This window comes from Pan paniscus, chromosome 5, assembly GCF_029289425.2.
Source record: "Pan paniscus chromosome 5, NHGRI_mPanPan1-v2.0_pri, whole genome shotgun sequence".
Classification (NCBI taxonomy): Eukaryota; Metazoa; Chordata; class Mammalia; order Primates; family Hominidae; genus Pan; species Pan paniscus.
The window spans coordinates 180,457,031-180,475,250 of record NC_073254.2 but is presented as its reverse complement, the minus strand read 5'-3'; the positions used below and the strand labels follow the sequence as shown (position 1 = coordinate 180,475,250).

The 18,220-nt window shown below is 46.7% G+C and overlaps 1 protein-coding gene across 1 annotated transcript in view; it reads right to left on the bottom strand.

Annotated features, from left to right (window-relative positions):
- The window catches only part of SLC22A3 (solute carrier family 22 member 3), a 103,950-nt gene extending 85,932 nt beyond the window's left edge, over nucleotides 1-18,018 (bottom strand). Inside the window, exon 1 of the mRNA XM_034963198.3 lies at nucleotides 17,507-18,018. Coding sequence (XP_034819089.1) covers nucleotides 17,507-17,935 — 429 coding nt within the window. The 5' untranslated portion in view covers nucleotides 17,936-18,018. The remainder of the gene's footprint in view (nucleotides 1-17,506) is intronic.
- Nucleotides 18,019-18,220: the final 202 nt, after the last annotated feature.

Below are 18,220 nucleotides of genomic sequence, written 5' to 3'. Positions count from 1 at the left end.
GCACAGCCACAAGGGCAGAGCTGTCCAAGGCTGTGGGAGCCCATCTCTTGCATCAGTGTGACCTGGATGTGGCTTGTAGCACCTTTATTTTGGCCAATTTTTCCCATTTGGAATGGCTGTATTTACCCAATGCCTGTATCCCCATTGTATCTAGGAAGTAACTAAATTACTTTTGGTTTTACAGGCTCATAGGTTGAAGGGACTTGCCTTGTCTGAGATGAGACTTTGGACTTGGACTTTTTAGTTAATGCTGGAATAAGTTAAGAATTTGGGGGACTGTTGGGAAGGCATGATTGTGTTTTGAGATGGGAGGACATGAGATTTGGGAGGGGACAGGAGTGGAATGATATAGTTTGGCTGTGTTCCCACCCAAATCCTATCTTGAATTGTAGTTCTCATAATCCCCATGTGTCATGGGGGAACCTGGTGGGAGGTAATTGAGTCACAGGGGTGGTTACCCCATGCTGCTGTTCTCATGATAGTGAGGGAGCTCTCATGGAATCTCGTGGTTTTCTAAGAGACTTTTCCCCCTTTTGTTCAGCACTTCTCCTTGCTGCCTCCATGTGAAGAAGGAAGTGTTTGCCTCCCCTTCCACCATGATCGTAAGTTTCCTGAGGCCTCCCCAAACATTCTGTACTGTGAGTCAATTAAACCTCTTTCCTTTATAAATTACCCGGTCTCAGGTATGTCTTTATTAGCAGCATGAGAACAGGGTAATACACCATGTCAGTGAGTAGTAGCTGAATTTTAAAGAACTGAACTTCTGATGACTTTCTTTGAAGAAAGCCACATTTTTCGTTCAAGTGTAAGGTTAGCCATCATCATCACAATGAAAAAATCACTAGCTAATACAAGCCTCCTTCTAGACCAGTGATCCTCAAAGTGTGGTCCCAAGACCTGTGACAACGGCAACATCTGGGAACTGCAAGTGTTAGAAATGCAAATTTTCAGGCCCTACCCCAGACCCATTGGATCAGAAACTCCAGTGAGGCCCAGCAGTCTGGTTCCACAAGCCCTCCAGGTGATTCTGACATCTAAAATCTAAGAGACCTCAAGTCAGGTGGATTGGGACAGGACATTGGTTTAGGGTGTGGCAGACCTTGCAAGGAAACAATTTTTCATGATGTCTTAACTTGGGCGAGTCACAAAACTGCTCCCAGCCTCAATTCCATCCTTGAAAATAGGGGAAAATAATGACTTACCTCATGAGGTTATTTCTGATGCTGAAGACAGTTTAACATTTTAAAGCACCTGGAATGTATCTAGCTATAATGTCTTGTGACTAGAAATTTTCAGTAATCAAAATAAACCCAGAGAATACATTATCTCACACAGATTTTAAAAACTTAATGGTTCATGAATCAAGTAAGTGTATTTTGCTACACAGTAAAAAAAATTATTCATTTTACTATGTAAATATACTTACTATGTAAGTGTATTTTTTTACATAGTAAAAAAATCATTATATTGATGTAAAACAATATAAACTCGATAAGGTAAAAGATAATGTGTACACTTTAACAGAGCATAGCTATTAAAAGCTGTAAGTCAGATTACAACCTAAATGAAGCCATTGCCTTTTCAATTATTCATATGGAGGAAGGTAATTGTAGGTTTCGTATACCATTTCAGCCTGATTTATCATCTGATCTTGCTCTGAGCGATGGAGTCCTTTTGTTACAACAGTTTCCTAACTGGGGAGTCCCCTCTGGTGCCAGAGGCTTGATTCTTCTCTAAACAGCCCCCTCTTTTCAGAGAGTCTTTTCCTTCACGTGGACAACTAGGTAACAATTTTGCTTAAGAGATCATCAATAGGTACTTTTACTAGCTATAGGTTTTGATAGCCTCCCTTTATTGTGCCTTACTGAGAAACGATTTGGTGCCTTTTCCTTTACTGAAAACCCAATCCAATTTGTATACTTTAATTTCTGCATCTTTGACTTGTTACTCAGAAATCCCGTCAAGATGAACAATATGACTGCAGTTATTGTCAACACTGCACCCATCTACTCATCTGTGTCAAATGTGGTGCCACCATGAAGGCTGCTTCACACCTCCTGGCTCTGCATTTGGCAAAATAATATCTGAATTAATTAAGAAGAAAGCGTAAGCAGCAGTAATTAAAAGCTCTCGCCTTTAGGGCCCCTATGCAGCCAGTCTTTACCTTCCAACAACCCATCTACCACATGGAGTGTACAAATATGGTTGAAATCATACAGTTTGCACAAATGTATAACCCAGACTTCTTCTTCCTTAATATGTCATCAACATTTCTGTGTTATTTTATAAGCATTGTTTCCTCATCCCTGTAGTAGCTATTTCAAATGGCTACACCACATTTATTTAACCATATTCTCCCTCTATTATACATGCAAATAATTCACAGCTTTTCATTATTATACATTTTATGAATCATTTTTCTACTTGTGGGTCAGTTAGGGTGACCAATTGTCCCAGTTTGTCTGGGACTCTCCTGGTTTTAATACTGAAAGTTCGTATCCCAGGAAACCCCTTCACTCCCAGCAAGTGGGGACAGCTGGTCAGCCTGGGAGAACCCCAGATGCAAGCAGAAGAAAGTGGGGCCGGCATGCTGAACAGTCATCACGGAAAAACCCCACAGACAAAGGCGGGCTTGAAGGCAGCCCCTGTGCTGGGGGCAGAGACATGTCTAAGTAAGGTTTATGGGGCTGCCCCTTCAGGCGGACAAAAGATGGTGGCAGGGGATGCAAGACATGCAGGCGCTTGGAAACAGAGAAGCAGCATTCTGGGGAGTGTGGCCTGGGAGGATTAGGGACAGGGTCTATGCTCTGTCCTGTGGGGAGTGGGCAAGGATGGTGGTGGCTTGCTGGGACTCACCCCAGGCCACAGGAAAACCCCAACCCAGCCCCATCCAGCGTTCAGAGCCAGCTGCAGGTGGATCTGAGCTGGGCACACGTCTGCCAGGGGTGACAACCGGAGCCTGAGGCTTCACCCAGGAGGGTCCCGCTCTTGTGAACAGGCTGCCTGCACCTGGGAGAAGCTCTAGCCCCCAAAGAGGGGCACGGGGCCTGGACTCAGAGCTTCCTGCCTCACAGGCGTGCCGGTCACGTGGGACTCATGAGGCCTTCGCGATGGGATCTTCCTAGACAAGGGGTCACGACAGAAGCGAGACTAGGCCCGGCAGGGGCCGGCTGCGACCTCTGCTCCGCTTCCAGGTCACTTCCCTCACCTGGAACTCCCACCTGCTCTTCCAGCCCTTGTTCATCCCAGCTCCTGCTGGACACATCGCCCCCTTCCAGCCTCTTCTCGGACCTTCCACCTGGCTTAGGCTGAGACCCTCTCTTTCTGCCCCTCGGCAACACTGTGCGCATTGGGGCGCGATGCCCCGCGTCTGCCTGAAATAGCTGCCCGAGTCCCCGGGAGCCCAGCCCAGCCTCAGCTCTCGGCGAGCTCCGGGGCTGCCTGCACTCAATTAGAGACAACTCTGTCGGCCCAAAGGAGACCCTGGCAGGAACGAAGTATCCGTGGGTCCCTGGATGGGACGTTCTCGTGCACCCTCCTGGCTCCTTGGCCGCGGCCCAGCCCTGTTGGAGCTCTGAGCGCGCCGCTGCCGGCACCACCTCGAGCTCGGGCCTCCTGCAGCACTGCTCCCGGGGGCAGGCTTCCGCGCTGGTGCCGCCTGGGTCCCCTCCGGCGCCGGAGCGTGGGGGAACCCCCAATGCCAGAAGGCTCATGCCCTGGACACAGTCTTCCTCCTCTCCCCCTCCGCACCGTCTGGCCCGCCCCCACCCGCTGGGGACCGGCCTCTCTGGACATCCCGCGGTGTCCCTCAGTCCCCTCCCTGTGGCTGCTCCCCAGAGAGTCTAATGCATGAAACAGCTCCCACGCCCTCGCTTCAGCCTCTGCTTCCCTGGAAACTCACATAGAGACACTACCATACCAAAGGAACCAAAAAGACAACGGGAAAGGGTGAAGGAAAAAGGAAAGCGTTTGGTTTCAGGCAGGCCTGCGCCTACCCATAAAACTGCCAGAGCAGAGTCCCGCAGAGGGTTTTGGACACGTCTGCTACCTTCTCTTCCTAACCAGGAAGCTGAAGTACTCCTTGAAGACAGAAGCAATCCCTGAAATTCTGAACCTGGGAACACAGAAAAGCATTCTACAAACTGTGGATTGCCCAAAAGAAAATCTGGGGAATGCAACTACTAAATTTGGTGATTGAATTATTGGATTAATACCAGGCTTTTCAGATGGAAACTGAGAGGCATCTTCCATGTGACGTGTTCTGAGGTCGCAGCATCCCTGGGTGACCCCTGAAATCTGTGCATTGTTCATCCCTGTTTTGCAGCCAGGTGACACCCACAGGTAAACAGCTCCTGGGAAGGCTTGGGTCAACTGTCCTAAGGGGATCAAGGTATCTGCAGTATTAGCACACTTAGGATGTATTTAGCCTGCAAGGTACCAGTAACATGCCACAGGTTACTTTAAACGATGTTTCATTGCATTCTCAAGTTACCACACAGAAACTGACCTAGTATTAGAAGGGGAAAGCTCCCCAGACACACACATTTCTTCATGTGCTTAGCCGCCTTTTGGAGAAGTTTCTTCTCATGAAAACTATCTGTATCCTTTGTTGATTCCTCTGCAAGACTTGCTATCTTTTACTTGTTGATTTACAGAACTTCTTTTCCTATTCTAGAGATGTCAGTTAATTACTTGTTGGTTCAGGCATTGCAATTTCTTTTCCAAGTCTCCTATCCTGCAGCTCCAGATTCTGGACAAATTATCTAATCTCTCTGTACCTTCCTTTCCTCCTCTAAAAAAAATCTACAAAAATGGCACATGCCTCATGAAGTGGGTAGGGATTAAGTGAGTTGAACACATGTCAAGTGTCTACAACAGTGTTGAGCACACAGTGAACATTATTGAAGCCTTTGGCTTCAATATGCATTGTACAATATGCATTGTATAACTCCCATAACGACCCTTAATTAGAGTAGCATGGCTCTACTCAGTATCATTGTCATCACTTAATTAACTCTGCTGATGGTATCTGTCATGAGGCAGAAATCTGATATAATCTAGATAATCCATTTTTGGCTTATACTTTTCTTTAAAAAGTCTTTCCCTGACCTTGTCATGTTTCTCTGTATGTTCCTTTGTTAATATTACCTTTTACTTTGACATTTAAGTCTTCAATTCACCTTGAGTCCACCTTTGTACATGGTGATAGGCAGATTGATCATTCTCCATATCTGATGAGTCATTACTTTTCTCAACACCAGTTAGCCAACAATCCATCCTCTCCCCATGGAGTTATGAGGCCATCCTTATTGTATATGATGTTCCCCTGGGTGGAGTCAGTCTCCAAGTGCTCTGATCTTTTCATTGGTCCACTTGTCTCTTCTTGTTCCAATACCATGCTGTTCTGATTACTTTGGCTTGGAATTTCACTTTAATTTCTGGTAGAGGAAGCCCTCCTCTTACTCCCTTCCCCTTCTTTTAGAATGATTTACCTGCTTCTGGGCCTTTATTCTTCCATATAAATATTAGAATGACTCCCTTGGCCTCTTCATTCCTCTAACTGATGACACATAGGAACATGGATCCCAGCTCCATGATCACTCTATATCTTGTCACCAAGTCAATAATAGGTTAAGGTAAAAAGACTACATTGGTTGGGGCGGGGGGGAGTTAATAAATACAAATCATATATCAGCATTAACTTAAATGCTTTTGCAAAGGGAAATAGAGCGTGGACCTTCCTGAGACTGGTTTAGGAAAGGTGGCCTTGAAATGCACTTTCTTGGATAATGCTTTCTGGGTCAAGACAGTACTTCAATTTGACTAATGCTGGACTTTAAAGCTTTTCTAGTAGTTGTTGTTTGTTTATGTTCTTAAGAGAAAGAGGTTTAATAAAGAGAAACTGAGAGAATGAAAAGGGAGATCAATATAGACTAATTCAAATAATTTGTACCTTGTATATATCCTTTTTTTAAGACAGAGTCTTGCTCTTGTTGCCCAGGCTAAAGTGCAACGGCGTGATTTTGGCTCATTTTGGCTCACTGCAACCTCCACCTCCTGGGTTCAGGTGATTTTCCTGCCTCAGCCTCCCAGGTAGCTGGGATTACAGGAGCCTGCCATCATGGCTGGCTAATTTTTGTATTTTTAGTAGAGACGGGGTTTCACCATGTTGTCCAGGCTGGTCTCGAACTCCTGACCTCTGGTGATCCACCCACCTTGGCCTCCCAAAGTGCTGTGATTACAGGCATGAGCCACTGTGCCCGGCCGCTTGTATGTATCTTTTATACTTTGACAGGTTGTATGGTTTAAAAAAAGAAAAATCATTTAAGTGAAATGTCTATGCAGGTTTAGTAAGGAAAAATAATTGTATAGCATGCTATCAAATAAGAATTGAAAACTATTATAAAAAGAATACTATGATTATAAATATTTGAAAAGTATATGAAATATGTTTTTACTATTCTTCTAATAGTTGTAATAAGATAATGAGTTAAAGGTCATGCTGTACCAATGTGAAATCCAAAAAAGGAGTCATAATTAATCTTTCTTGGACTCTGTTTACAAATGTTATTACAGTTCTTTACAGAAAATCCTCACATATAAAAAAATCACTGTTCAAACATAGACTATCTGTTGAAATGTAAAGTATATAGAATATAGGTCAACAGCTTCCATTGTGAATGCTTCTTGAACAAGGTTGAGTTTCAACCCTATCACCAATTTTCTGTTGTTTTTATCTCCTGGTTTTGTGATGTATCAAATCCATAAGGCTAGATTTAATTACAGCTTTCTATTGCTTCATAAAATAGCCTGTTTGATGTAGACCATTAATTAAACTGCAGGCTCTCCTTTTGGCCAAAAAATCCAGATGCTAAGATGTCTTTTTTGATATTTCCCTTTTTGCTGAACACCATAAGCTCTCTTTCCCTAATTTTAAATTTAGTATGATTGATTATTAAATGTACTATGTTTTCTGGTAATTAAGGAAGAAAACAAGTTTCTCAGCAGGAAATGAGTATTGATAACTGTAAGAATAAATGGAGTGTATGATAACATGGCTTTTTGTCCCCATTGGCTATTAAACTACTTTCGTAAATTAAGTTTTAGTGTCTATTCAATGTTATGAGAATTGGAATGCTCGATATATAAAGCACTTTAGCCCAAATTTACTTCAACCCTAACCTGAAGCTCAACATTCATAATTAGTGCCCCACCACAACTGCTGTGTCTTCATTTCATAGATTTGGATTTGGGTTGGGGGAGTATTTTCTTTGAGGTCAGATTCTCACAGCAACACAAGCAAACTGTGATCTGATGTTTTCATTGCCTATAGGACCATTGCAACTGCCCACAAACAACATAAGGCAAATTTGCCTTATTGACTCAACTAGAATACAGGCATGAGCCAGATGGGTGCCTTTCTAACACAGCACCTTTGGGGCACTTTTGTTGTTCATATTTATTGAAGGATTTCCAGGTTCATGAGAAAACATGGGATGGAGTTCAAGCCCTGCAGCCCCACAGCTGAGTCTTCAGCCCTCACTGAGCTCTGGTCTAGTCCTGTCCTGGGATTTCCCAGTTTTAGGAAAGTCCAGGGCTCTGTCCCAGCGTCCCCCTGCTCAGACTGCAATTGGAAAGAAGTGTGGGGTTCTGAGTGAGTCTACATCCAGCAACCCCAGACTAGACCAGGCAAGGGGAGGACTTGGGCACCACAGTTAGTGACAAAGAGCAAGAAGGAGGGAACTGGCATGTGCCCAGGACCTTCCACATGCTCAGCGGTTCCTGCATGTTTCTCATTTGTCCCCAGAGCCACCCAGATGGGGGGATTGTTCACTCTATATCACAACTGAATCCACGGGGGCTTGAGAAATCTTGCCAAATCTGGTAGCTCCAACCTCTACCCTGGGCCTTTCCCTAGTTTTCATTACTAAGCTCCAGTTTATACCAGCTCCAGAGAGTGGACCCTGGCCACGTCCTTAGTATTGGAATCTTGGTGCCCTGCCTAAAGCATGCTTCCCTCAGCCCTAGGGGCTTGCCATCTGCCTGAATTTCCAGGCCCAAGCTGCCTCTCTGAGTCAACTTCCTCAGTATCTGTTGTCAGCATCTATGATCATCACCAGCTACTTACATATCTCAGACAATAGGACAAGCACTTTGAATGCCTTATTTACCTAAGTCTCCCCACTAAAACCAGGAAATCTCAGGACTGGGCTAGTCCAGAGCTCAAAAACCCTCAAATTCAGCCATTTGCTTGCATCCACAAAACTAGGAAGTCTACGTTCTTAGCCACCTATTTGCCTTAGCAATACACTACACTAAACCAGTTTGGATCTAAAATTTGATAATTTTTTCACAAAACTTTGCAATAATAAATTGTTATTATCTAATGATCTCTGGAGTTGATAAATAGAAAGACAATTTTGTTTGGTTTCATAATGTATTCAACTTGGTTGGATTTAAAATAAAAATCATTATGTATGCTCTATTAGATACAGACTGGATAGGGAATTGTAGCAATCTTACAAGGATGCTAGGAGCTGACAAGAGATGTGATAAATTTGTCACACAATTTCCCACTAACTGCCACACAGGAAGATCAAGAACCTCTGTGGAAAAGGTTCCTGGAACACTTTCTTACACTCTAATAACTTGGACATTTATTTATTTGATTTCTTTAAAGTTGATGCCAAATTAATCTGAATTAGTTTCAATCTAATTTTCTCCTCTACCCTGGGTAGTTAATGTTTTTAACTATCCAGGTGACTTCTCTATGGGTATTTTCTTTAAGATACTCATTTGTGAACAATTAAAGGGCATTCATTTCTCAACAGATATTTGCAGTGCATTGCCTTTTAAAACGTCATCAATATTAAATGTGCAGGCTGTTTTCACCACAACCACTTAATCCCCATAAATGTGCTACACACAGTTTTTAGTATAGGAGCTCCTGGCACCTTGTCCCTTCGGTTTCTGTCTCAGAAGCATCAGCTTACGGCGTCCCTCCCCACTAGCCTGGAAACACACATGTTGTCTTTCATTTTGTGCTGTCGATTGCCCAAAGCTTCCCGTTGGCAGAAGTGTCATGAAATCAGAGCCATCCTGTGCGTATGCTAGGTGGACGCAGCAACTGGGAAAGGTTTCTGGGACGCTTTTCCATGTTGGGACCAGTGGTCTCTGTTAACATGGAAAGCCAAAGACTTGCTTATCACTTGGTTATCTCCACTGCTGGTGCCCTATAGCAATCCTATGATAGAGGTCACCTGCCCTCCCAGGACTGAATTTGAAAGCAGAATAGGTGCCTTTGTTTCTCAGGTCCAGGCTTGTGCCTACCCTTCCTCCATCCAGTGGTTTCCACTATGCTCACAGTCAAGGACAGCTCCCCTCCTTGGACTCTACAGGGCACTAGAATCTAGAGCAGATGTTAAGGAAGGTGGGATGGATGCCTGCCCCAGAATTGTTTAAATTACATTTATTTATTCACCTTCTTCTAAGCCCCTAAACTTCACCCCTCACTAATTTTCTCTATTATCACACAAGTACCAGCCACAGAGTTATTTTGCTTTATTACCAACACAAAGAGAAGTAACAGCATGGTAACCCTTAAAAAGCTGTTACTGATCTCACCCAGATAAAACAGTATTAGCCATGATTTGACAAGCTCAACAGTAATTCATCATTTTAAAAAGCTACACCAAAGACCATTAAAACTTTCCTTTTTCCTCACAGAATATAAATAAACGTCCTTTCTTGGTTATGATTTAAGAGGGGGTGGGGAAAAAACCGAGGCAGAATGTTGGAAAGGTTTTAGTTTGTTTTGGAAGGTAGGTGGTGTTTGCTCCCCACTCCATAGCCGTGAAGGGGACAGCGCTGCGCCCTGGGAGCTGCTCAGCCCAGGCCCTTCAGTGCTCCTCCCTGCACCGGGCCTTGCACCTGTGCCCAGCTGCCCTGGAGCAGGCTCGGTTGATGACACAGACTACTGTGTGGTGCCAGGACAGCTGGGAAAAGTCTCTTCTGCACAATGGATGTCAGCACATTAAAATTATGGCCCCAAAGAGCCAGCAGTTCTATTCCCTCCTGTTCCTTTCATGTTCCAGGTCACACCCCCTACATTAGGATTCTGCGGACACAGACCCCATGAGCAGATAGGAGTCAAGTAAAGTGGAGGCCTGTTTTCCTCCTGCTCCAGAGGTCTGCGGGCGGCCATGGCCGCCGATGATTGTTCACCCTGTGACTGATCACACCTCATGGAGGCAAGGCAGAGGATGATGAAGGCGGAGGATGAGGCAAGGAATCGGTGTTAGGAGTCAACAGGAAGCAACACCATCGGTAGAGGGCCTGGGTTAATCTCTGAAAGCCAATTCCAGGGTTGGCCTAGCCATGGTCATAAAAAGCATTACACGTGCCAAAGAATCCCTTTCTCTTTCATTCATTAATTTAATCACAAATATTTGCCAAACACTGCGTTAGGCTAGGAGGGCAGAGCGCCGGCCCTCCAGCACCTCAGAGTCTAATGAGGCAGCGAGCACAAGATGAGTAGAGGGAAGGCAGCTAGACAGATAAAGGAAGCCAAGCCCAGCCCTGGGTAGAGGCAGCAGTGGGGAAGGTGTGTCTGGAATAGGTGTGTGTAAAGGTACAAAATGGAACAGCCTCATGAGAAAAGACAAGTTTTTTGTTGTTGTTGTTGTTGTTGTTGTTTTGAGACAGAGTCTCTAACTGTCACCCAGGCTGGAGTGCAGTGGTGCGATCTCAGCTTACTGCAAGCTCCGCCTCCCGGGTTCACTCCATTCTCCTGCCTCAGCCTCCCCAGTAGCTGGGACTACAGGCAGCCGCCACCATGCCTGGCTAATTGTTTTTGTATTTTTTTTTTTTAGTAGAGACGGGGTTTCACCGTGTTAGCCAGGATGGTCTCGATCTCCTGACCTCGTGATCTGCCCACCTTGGCCTCCCAAAGTGCTGGGATTACAGGTGTGAGCCACCGTGCCCGGCCAAGGAGAGACAGGTATTTTAAGGAAAGGAAAGGAAACAGCGCACACAAGAGCCCAAGGGGAGGACAGCTGTGGCACATGTCCCAGGGTGACTGCCTGGAAAGTGGGAGCCCCGGGGGCCAAGAGAGGGAAAAGCCTCTATAGGCAGAGACATGGGGTGGAGGCACAGAGACCTTGTGTACCAGACCCAGGGGAGGATGCTCTTAGAGGCACCAGCCTCCATACCATTTTGTCAGGTGCCCACAGCCTTGTGACCTGTGCCCTGCCAGGAAGCACACTAAGATGCTGTATGAGTCAGAGCAGCCTAACAGGAAGAGCTGCAACAAGCAGTCTCCCAAGCCTCAGTTGTGTAACACAATAAAGCTTATTTCTTATTCGCAATCCCATATTCCTGTGCAGATGAATTGGTGTGGAGGGGAGCTGTGGGGCTCCTGCCCGCCTCGCATGCCTCCAGGAACGCATATCCTTCCATGTAAGAGCTCCACCGTCCTCCGGGGACTGCAGGAGGAAGGTTGCTCTGTCTCCAGGCCTAGCAGTTCCACATTCGCTTCCCCAACATCACTGACCAGGACTCAGACACGTGGCCTCTCTAGCTTCAAGGGAAGCTGGGAAATATGACCTACCTGTGGGGTCCAGTGGGAAAGTATCGGTATTCTCAGCCTTTAGAGCAAATTAGTGTCCGAGATATTTTATTTTATTTTTTAGAGACAGGGTCTTCCTCTGTCACCCAGGCTGGAATACAGCAGCACAGTTCGACCTCCTGGGTTCAACCTCCTGAGTAGATAGGACTACAGGCATGCATCACCACACTCGGCCAATTTTTAAAAAATTTTAAAATATTTTTGTATAGTTGGAGTCTCACAATGCTGCCTAGGCTGGCCTCAGACTCCTGGGATTACAGGCATGAACCACCACACCTGGCCAAGGGTTTGACTATTTATATTTAAGGCAAATTTGTCAGTGATTTATTATGCTAGACCAGGGATCAGCAAACTTACAGCTCCAGGGTCAAATCTGGCCCATAGCCTGTTCCTTCCCTCCCTCCTGAATCCCACCTGGCTTAAGGGTCTTTATGTGTTCACAGGAACCAACTGTTCTGAGCACCACCTATGACCAGGCACAACGGCAGGCACTTTGCATGCATATGTCAAGCCAATTGCTAAGGCAGGCATTCTTGTACCCATTCTAGTGTTGAGGAAACTGAGGCTCAGGCAGATGCTCAGTTGACTTGCCCTTCAAGTTAATAAATAGAGGAGCTGGGATTTATGACAAGATTGATCTGACACCAAAGGACATGTGTATTCTTTCCACTCTACTAAGATGCCAACGCCAAAAATAACCCGTGGGTCCAAAAGTACAGATGTCTCTGCAACATCTGTTGGAGTCCCCTACCTTTGCCCAAAGCTCCTTTCTGAGGTTTACCAAGATTCCCAGAAAGTGTGGTTCAGCTGTGGGCTTCCCCCGCTCCCCAGTTAATTGCAGGATTTTATTATCAGTTGACCATCCCTGGAGAGCTCAAAGCTCTCTGAAAATAAACAGCAGCATTTCATCTGATAAGATTTGGGATACCTGTCTGAGGATAAAGGGATAATGTTCCCTTCTGAGAGTCTCCAGGGTGTGCTTGGTGGAACTGGCAATTCTCTCCCAGTCATTATATTCTCATCATGCTCCTCATTAAGAAACACCCAGCTCGTCTCTCTGTGTGGTCCATGGACCATCTGAAAGGGCCCTAGATGTTTGTGAAAAAGGAAAATTCCTGAACTCCAACCCTCATCTTTTGATTCCAAACCCTGTGTGTGCGACCCGAGAATGCACACCAACCACTGCTCCTGAGGGCACAAAATAAATGGGTGCAGAGAAAATAATGAAGATGAGAGGGTGTGAGAATAGAACATCTTTTCCCTCATATTTTCCTCTTGGACTCCTCCTTGTACTCTGAGGCTGAGGTTAAGGTCAATGTACTTTCTGCCCTGGTTCACTCCTCTGTCCCATCAGAGGGTGGTACCCTTTATCACACCCACAGCCACTGTCATCACATTATCTCTGTAATTTTCCCTGCCAAGCTTCACGCTGTTTTGAGAAAGACTCGTGTATCTTCGTATCCCCAGCCTAGCCCAGTGCCTAGAATAAAATAAATGCTAAATAAACTTCAGCTGAACTGATGTTGATAATCCAAAATATCAGCTGTCAGAGAGGAGCAGGAGATACTCTTGCACATTCTCATAATGAAGGTCCTTATTGTAAATATTTTCCTTGTTCTGAGGTCCAGAAAGCATTGCTGCATGAATCTGTTTGGCCATTCTGCTGCCTAGACCAAGAATCAGACACCTAGTGGGGTGGCTGTTCACTCATTAGAGTCCTGCTTTCACTCCATTAAAAATAAACTATTAGGCCGGGTGCAGTGGCTCACGCCTGTAATCCCAGCACTTTCGGAGGCCTAGGCGAGCAGATCGCCTGAGGTCAGCCTGGCCAATATGCTGAAACCCTGTCTCTACTAAAAATACAAAAAGTAGCCAGGCGCGGTGGCGGGTGCCTGTAATCCCAGCTACTCAGGAGGCTGAGGCAGGAGAATTGCTTGAACCCGGGGGGCAAGGTTGCAGTGAGCTGAGATTGCACCACTGCTCTCCAGCCTGGGCGACACAGCGAGACTTTGTCAAAAAACAAAACAAAACAAAACAAAACAAAAACCTATTACACTATTAAAACACTTTTGTCATCAGCAGAAAGGACTAGTTACTCTGAGGGACAAGGGCCAACATAAAATTTTTGTTGAATTGTTGATGTTTCAGAAAGTATGGGAAAGACACACTCTTCTAATAAAAACAAACAATGGATTCAGTTTTTATAGATTCAGCCAGGTAATCTGGAAGGGAAAAAGTGATTCCAAGTCAAAATGATCTGGAAAGGAAAAACAAATGTGATTCAGTCTATTTTTAAAGGTGTTCTGAAGCCCTGCTCTGAGTGATAGCCTAGGGAGAAGCTCTTTTTTTTTCATCCATGCCATATTAGCAAGCATTGAAAAATCCGAACATCAATCTTGAAGACACTCCCTGGGCAGTGAATTGAAATATTTGGGACAGGGGGTCAGACTCGCTTCTCTGCATTACATTGTATTTTATTCTGCCCAATATCTGACAACAAGATAAGGCTGAGATTTGGACATTAGAAAAGTCTCCACTGAGGAAGTTCAATGTGGGTGATAAATCCACTGCCTTGCCTTGAGCAGGAGACACAAATCAGGAGCTGGCCATAAACGGATGTGCCCTTGGCATTGATTTCTGACTTAGTGTCTTAGAACTATCTCAAGTTGTAAGATGCGAAGGTGGTGTATGAGATTTAAATGACCATTTTGCAACTTTCACATCAGGAGGCTAGAGATCCATTCCCACCAAATGAAAGCACAGCCTTCCCATCTGCCAGTCTAGCTGACTGTGGATCCTGACACCATAAAATGAAACAAAGTAGCCCATTGGAGGACCATGATAGTAAGATAATAAATACAAAGTTTCAACGAGGTTTCTGCAGGTTATAAAGTGTGAGAGATCTGAGTACTATGTTTCATGGACTTGCTTGAAGGATTTTGAGCACTTTATGGAGGAAAGTGGACTGACTTACAATCAAGGCCCCCGGATTTGAATCCAATTTGGCTACATAAATGGCGTGGGACCCTGGAAGGTCCTCAGGTCTCTCTTCTATAAAGCCAGGACAATGATACCCCTCCCACCATGGTGCAAGGATGAAGTATTATAGCTATATGGAGGCATTCTGGAGTCTGGTCATCCCGCCCACTTTGTAAACTCTCCCAATTCACCCCTTTGCATGATTTGTATCTTAGGCTTCAAGTTTATAAAAATACACTGGATACATAATGTTAGCTGAAGATGGAACTACAGTTCCTTTCATCAGACAGAATTTGAAAGAAAAAAATTAGTTGAACCAAAGACAGCAAAATATTAGCTATGTAGAATTCAGAGAGTGGCTGACTTGTTTTGGATAGTTGAACTTTATGAATAGATGGGGGTTTTCCTCTTAAGAAACCAAACATGAAAAACAAACCAAAAGCAGCACAAAACTATTTGGAATTTAAAAAGAGGCTGGGCGCGGTGGCTCACACCTGTAATCCCAGCACTTTGGGAGGCCGAGGTGGGCGGATCACGAGGTCAGGAGATCGAGACCATCCTAGCTAACACAGTGAAACCCCGTCTCTACTAAAAATACAAAAAATTAGCCAGGCATGGTGGCAGTCGCCTGTAGTCCCAGCTACTCGGGAGGCTGAGGCAGGAAAATGGCAGGAACCTGGGAGGCGGAGCTTGCAGTAAGCCGAGATCACGCCACGGCACTCCAGCCTGGGCGACAGAGAGAGACTCCGTCTCAAAGAAAACAAAACAAAACAAAACAAAAAAGAATCTCTCCAATATATTTCAAAAACTTTTTTGGGGCTTTAAGGGGTACATTCCTAATATCATTCTACTTCCTTAAAGACTTTTTAATCATTGTTCTGGGCACACCAAACAGTAATCAGGTGGTGACCCTGATGGCATTTGGAGCATTGTAACGGGCTGAATCCAATGGCTAATTTTACAGATTAAAAAAACAAGCCCAGAGAGGGCGAGTGAACTCACCCAAGCCATACAGCCAGCTGGAGACCGAGCCAGCCCCTGACCCTCCATCATTCCACACCGCATTTTAGGAGCCACTGATCTTCATAAAATCACCTTATTGTAACCCCAGGATCCTAGTAACCCTGCAACCCCAGAATGCTTCCAAAGTATCTGTTGGAGCATTAAATTACAGATTTTTATGTCCGTCTTCTTTGATGTCCATGGATCATACTCACTCATGCAAACCTCGCTTGAGCACTTGTTGAGGCTCGTTTTATTCTTCATCTTTAAATGTCTTCAAAAATCAGCTGTCTGCCCTCCATGTGTGTCCTCTGGTTCACTTGGAAAGTAAGCATTAGGCAGTGCTGCTGAGTGGAGTGGAAGAAGCCACCTAACAGATGCGACTCACAGAGATAATGCCCTCTCTCATCCAAGTCCATGCCCTGTCCTTTCAACTGTGAAATCTCTAACCAGACCATCACCAATTATAAAGCAGTCCCCAGCCTTACCATGGATTAAGTAGAAATTAAAGATCCCAACACACATATATATTGCCTGGCTGTCTTGCCAGGGGGTTTTATCCTGAGATCACTCAGCATAGAGCCACTCAGTGTGCGAACACACTTGCATGTGGCATTATAGAAACACCCTGAACACACATACACATTGCCTGGCTGTCCTGCCAGGGGGTTTTATCCCTGGAGCACATAGCATAGAGCCATCCACTGTGCGAACACACCAGCACATGGCGTTATAAAACATGTACAATTGCAGCCACCGACACTCCCAACTGCAGCGAGATAAGCTCACCAGACCAACAGCAACAGCGGCAGAAAGGGCACTCCTACCTCCTAATCCAGTGTTTTCCCCACTATTCAAGTAGGTGATTTTTAAAGTTTATCACAAAAAAAAGACAAACCTTTTTTCCTAATGTACCTGATCACATTCAATCTTTTTTTAAAATCAACGTAAGCTGTGATTGTAAACAAAGCTCAGTAAAACTGCTCATCTCTGCAACCCATGCTCAATTGAGGCCGTTTCTGAGTTCCGATTATTACAAAGTGACTCTGCTCTATATCTGGACCTCACAGAGAGGCAATCTTCCATTTCAGCAAGGATGCAGAAACAGATTACTGAGGGCAAGGGTGAAGGAAGCTCCCCTAACTTCCAAATGCACTGACTGCCCAAAATGTGGGGATCGCCCCCGCCTGTAAATGGGTTGGGGATTTGCGTTGGAAGGCTGTGGCCCTCCCGCTATGTTCCTAAAATTTATTACCAGAAAAAAAAACTAAAATTCATCCAATACTTCAGTTTTCCCAACTTATCCCAGATGTTGCTCTTTGCCCCAAAGCAATTTTAGCAAAACCATTCCCCGGGAAAGCCTCGACCTTTGTCCCCTTGCATTTTGAGTAACCATTTGGGCAACTGGAAAAAAGCTGCCGCTGCCTTCAAACGTTGGTTCGCCCTTTCCTTTGACCCTGGAGACCACAAGCGAATCCGGAACTGCCAACGTCGCTCACCCCAGAGACTGAAGTTCCCTATCGCGCACCTAACCATAATTTCCAATGACGGCGCCCGCACATCTCAAAGATAAGGAACGCGGGGCCGGGTCTTTGACTCCTGAGCAGGCGTGCGCCAGGCGTTTACAACTCGGCTTCGATGAAAGTTTTTGTTCACACCCGAAACCAAAGTATCTGTGCATTAACTCACGGGCTCAGGCAAATATCGAAAGGCTTTTCCCAGCATTTACGACGCGGCACTTCCAAGGGTGCGCTGAATCCTGTCTGTCCCCAGAGGTAGCCGACCGGTCCCCGTCTCCACCGACCTCCCCTGGCGGCCAGCGTCTCACACGCGGCTTGTCCGCCTGGGAGCCAGCATCGTCCTCTCCCGCCGGCTTCCAAAGGGCCGGGGCGCCCTTACCTCGCTGACGATGGTGGAGTGGGCCTGGGCGTAGCGCCAGCCGCCGCGGCACGGCACAAGGGGCGCCGAACGGTTGGGGAAGGCGGCGAGTGGGTCCGCGCAGCTGAGAGCGCTAGTGGCGGAGGCGCTGTCGTTGGCCGCCTCCAGGAGGTAGCGCTGGCAGCGGCCGCGGCGCTCGGGGGGCTCTGGGCCGCGGGAGGCGGGCGCCGTGCGGTTCCACTCCTCCTCCGGACTCCAGCCGCAGCGCTCGGCCAGCGCCGCGGCACTTGGCCCGCGGCACCAGTAGTGGTCGGGCTGCGTGCCCAGGAAGACCACGCCGACGAAGAGGAAGGCGAAGGTGACGCCCGTCAGGCACAGCAGCAAAAACACGCGCCTCTGGAAGCGCCCGAACTCGCCCGCCCGCTGCAGCGCCTCGTCGAAGGAGGGCATGGTGCGCCCGCCGCCCGCCGCCCGCAGCCCGCGCCTCGGAGTGACCCGCGGACCCAGCCGGCGGCCTCTCTTTACTCCGCCGCCTCCCCCGCGCCACCCGCCTCACTCGCCCTGGCGCTGTGCCGGCCGCAGCCGCTCCTCCTGCCCCCCGCGGCCCCCGCCTCTCTTCCCCGGGCGCCCGCAGCAGCCCCGGGCCACAGGTCGCGGGAGGGACGGCCGCGAGCCGGGCGCACCCGGCCGGGGTGGGCGCGCGGTGGGGCTCGGGCGGCGCGGCCTGACTACGCG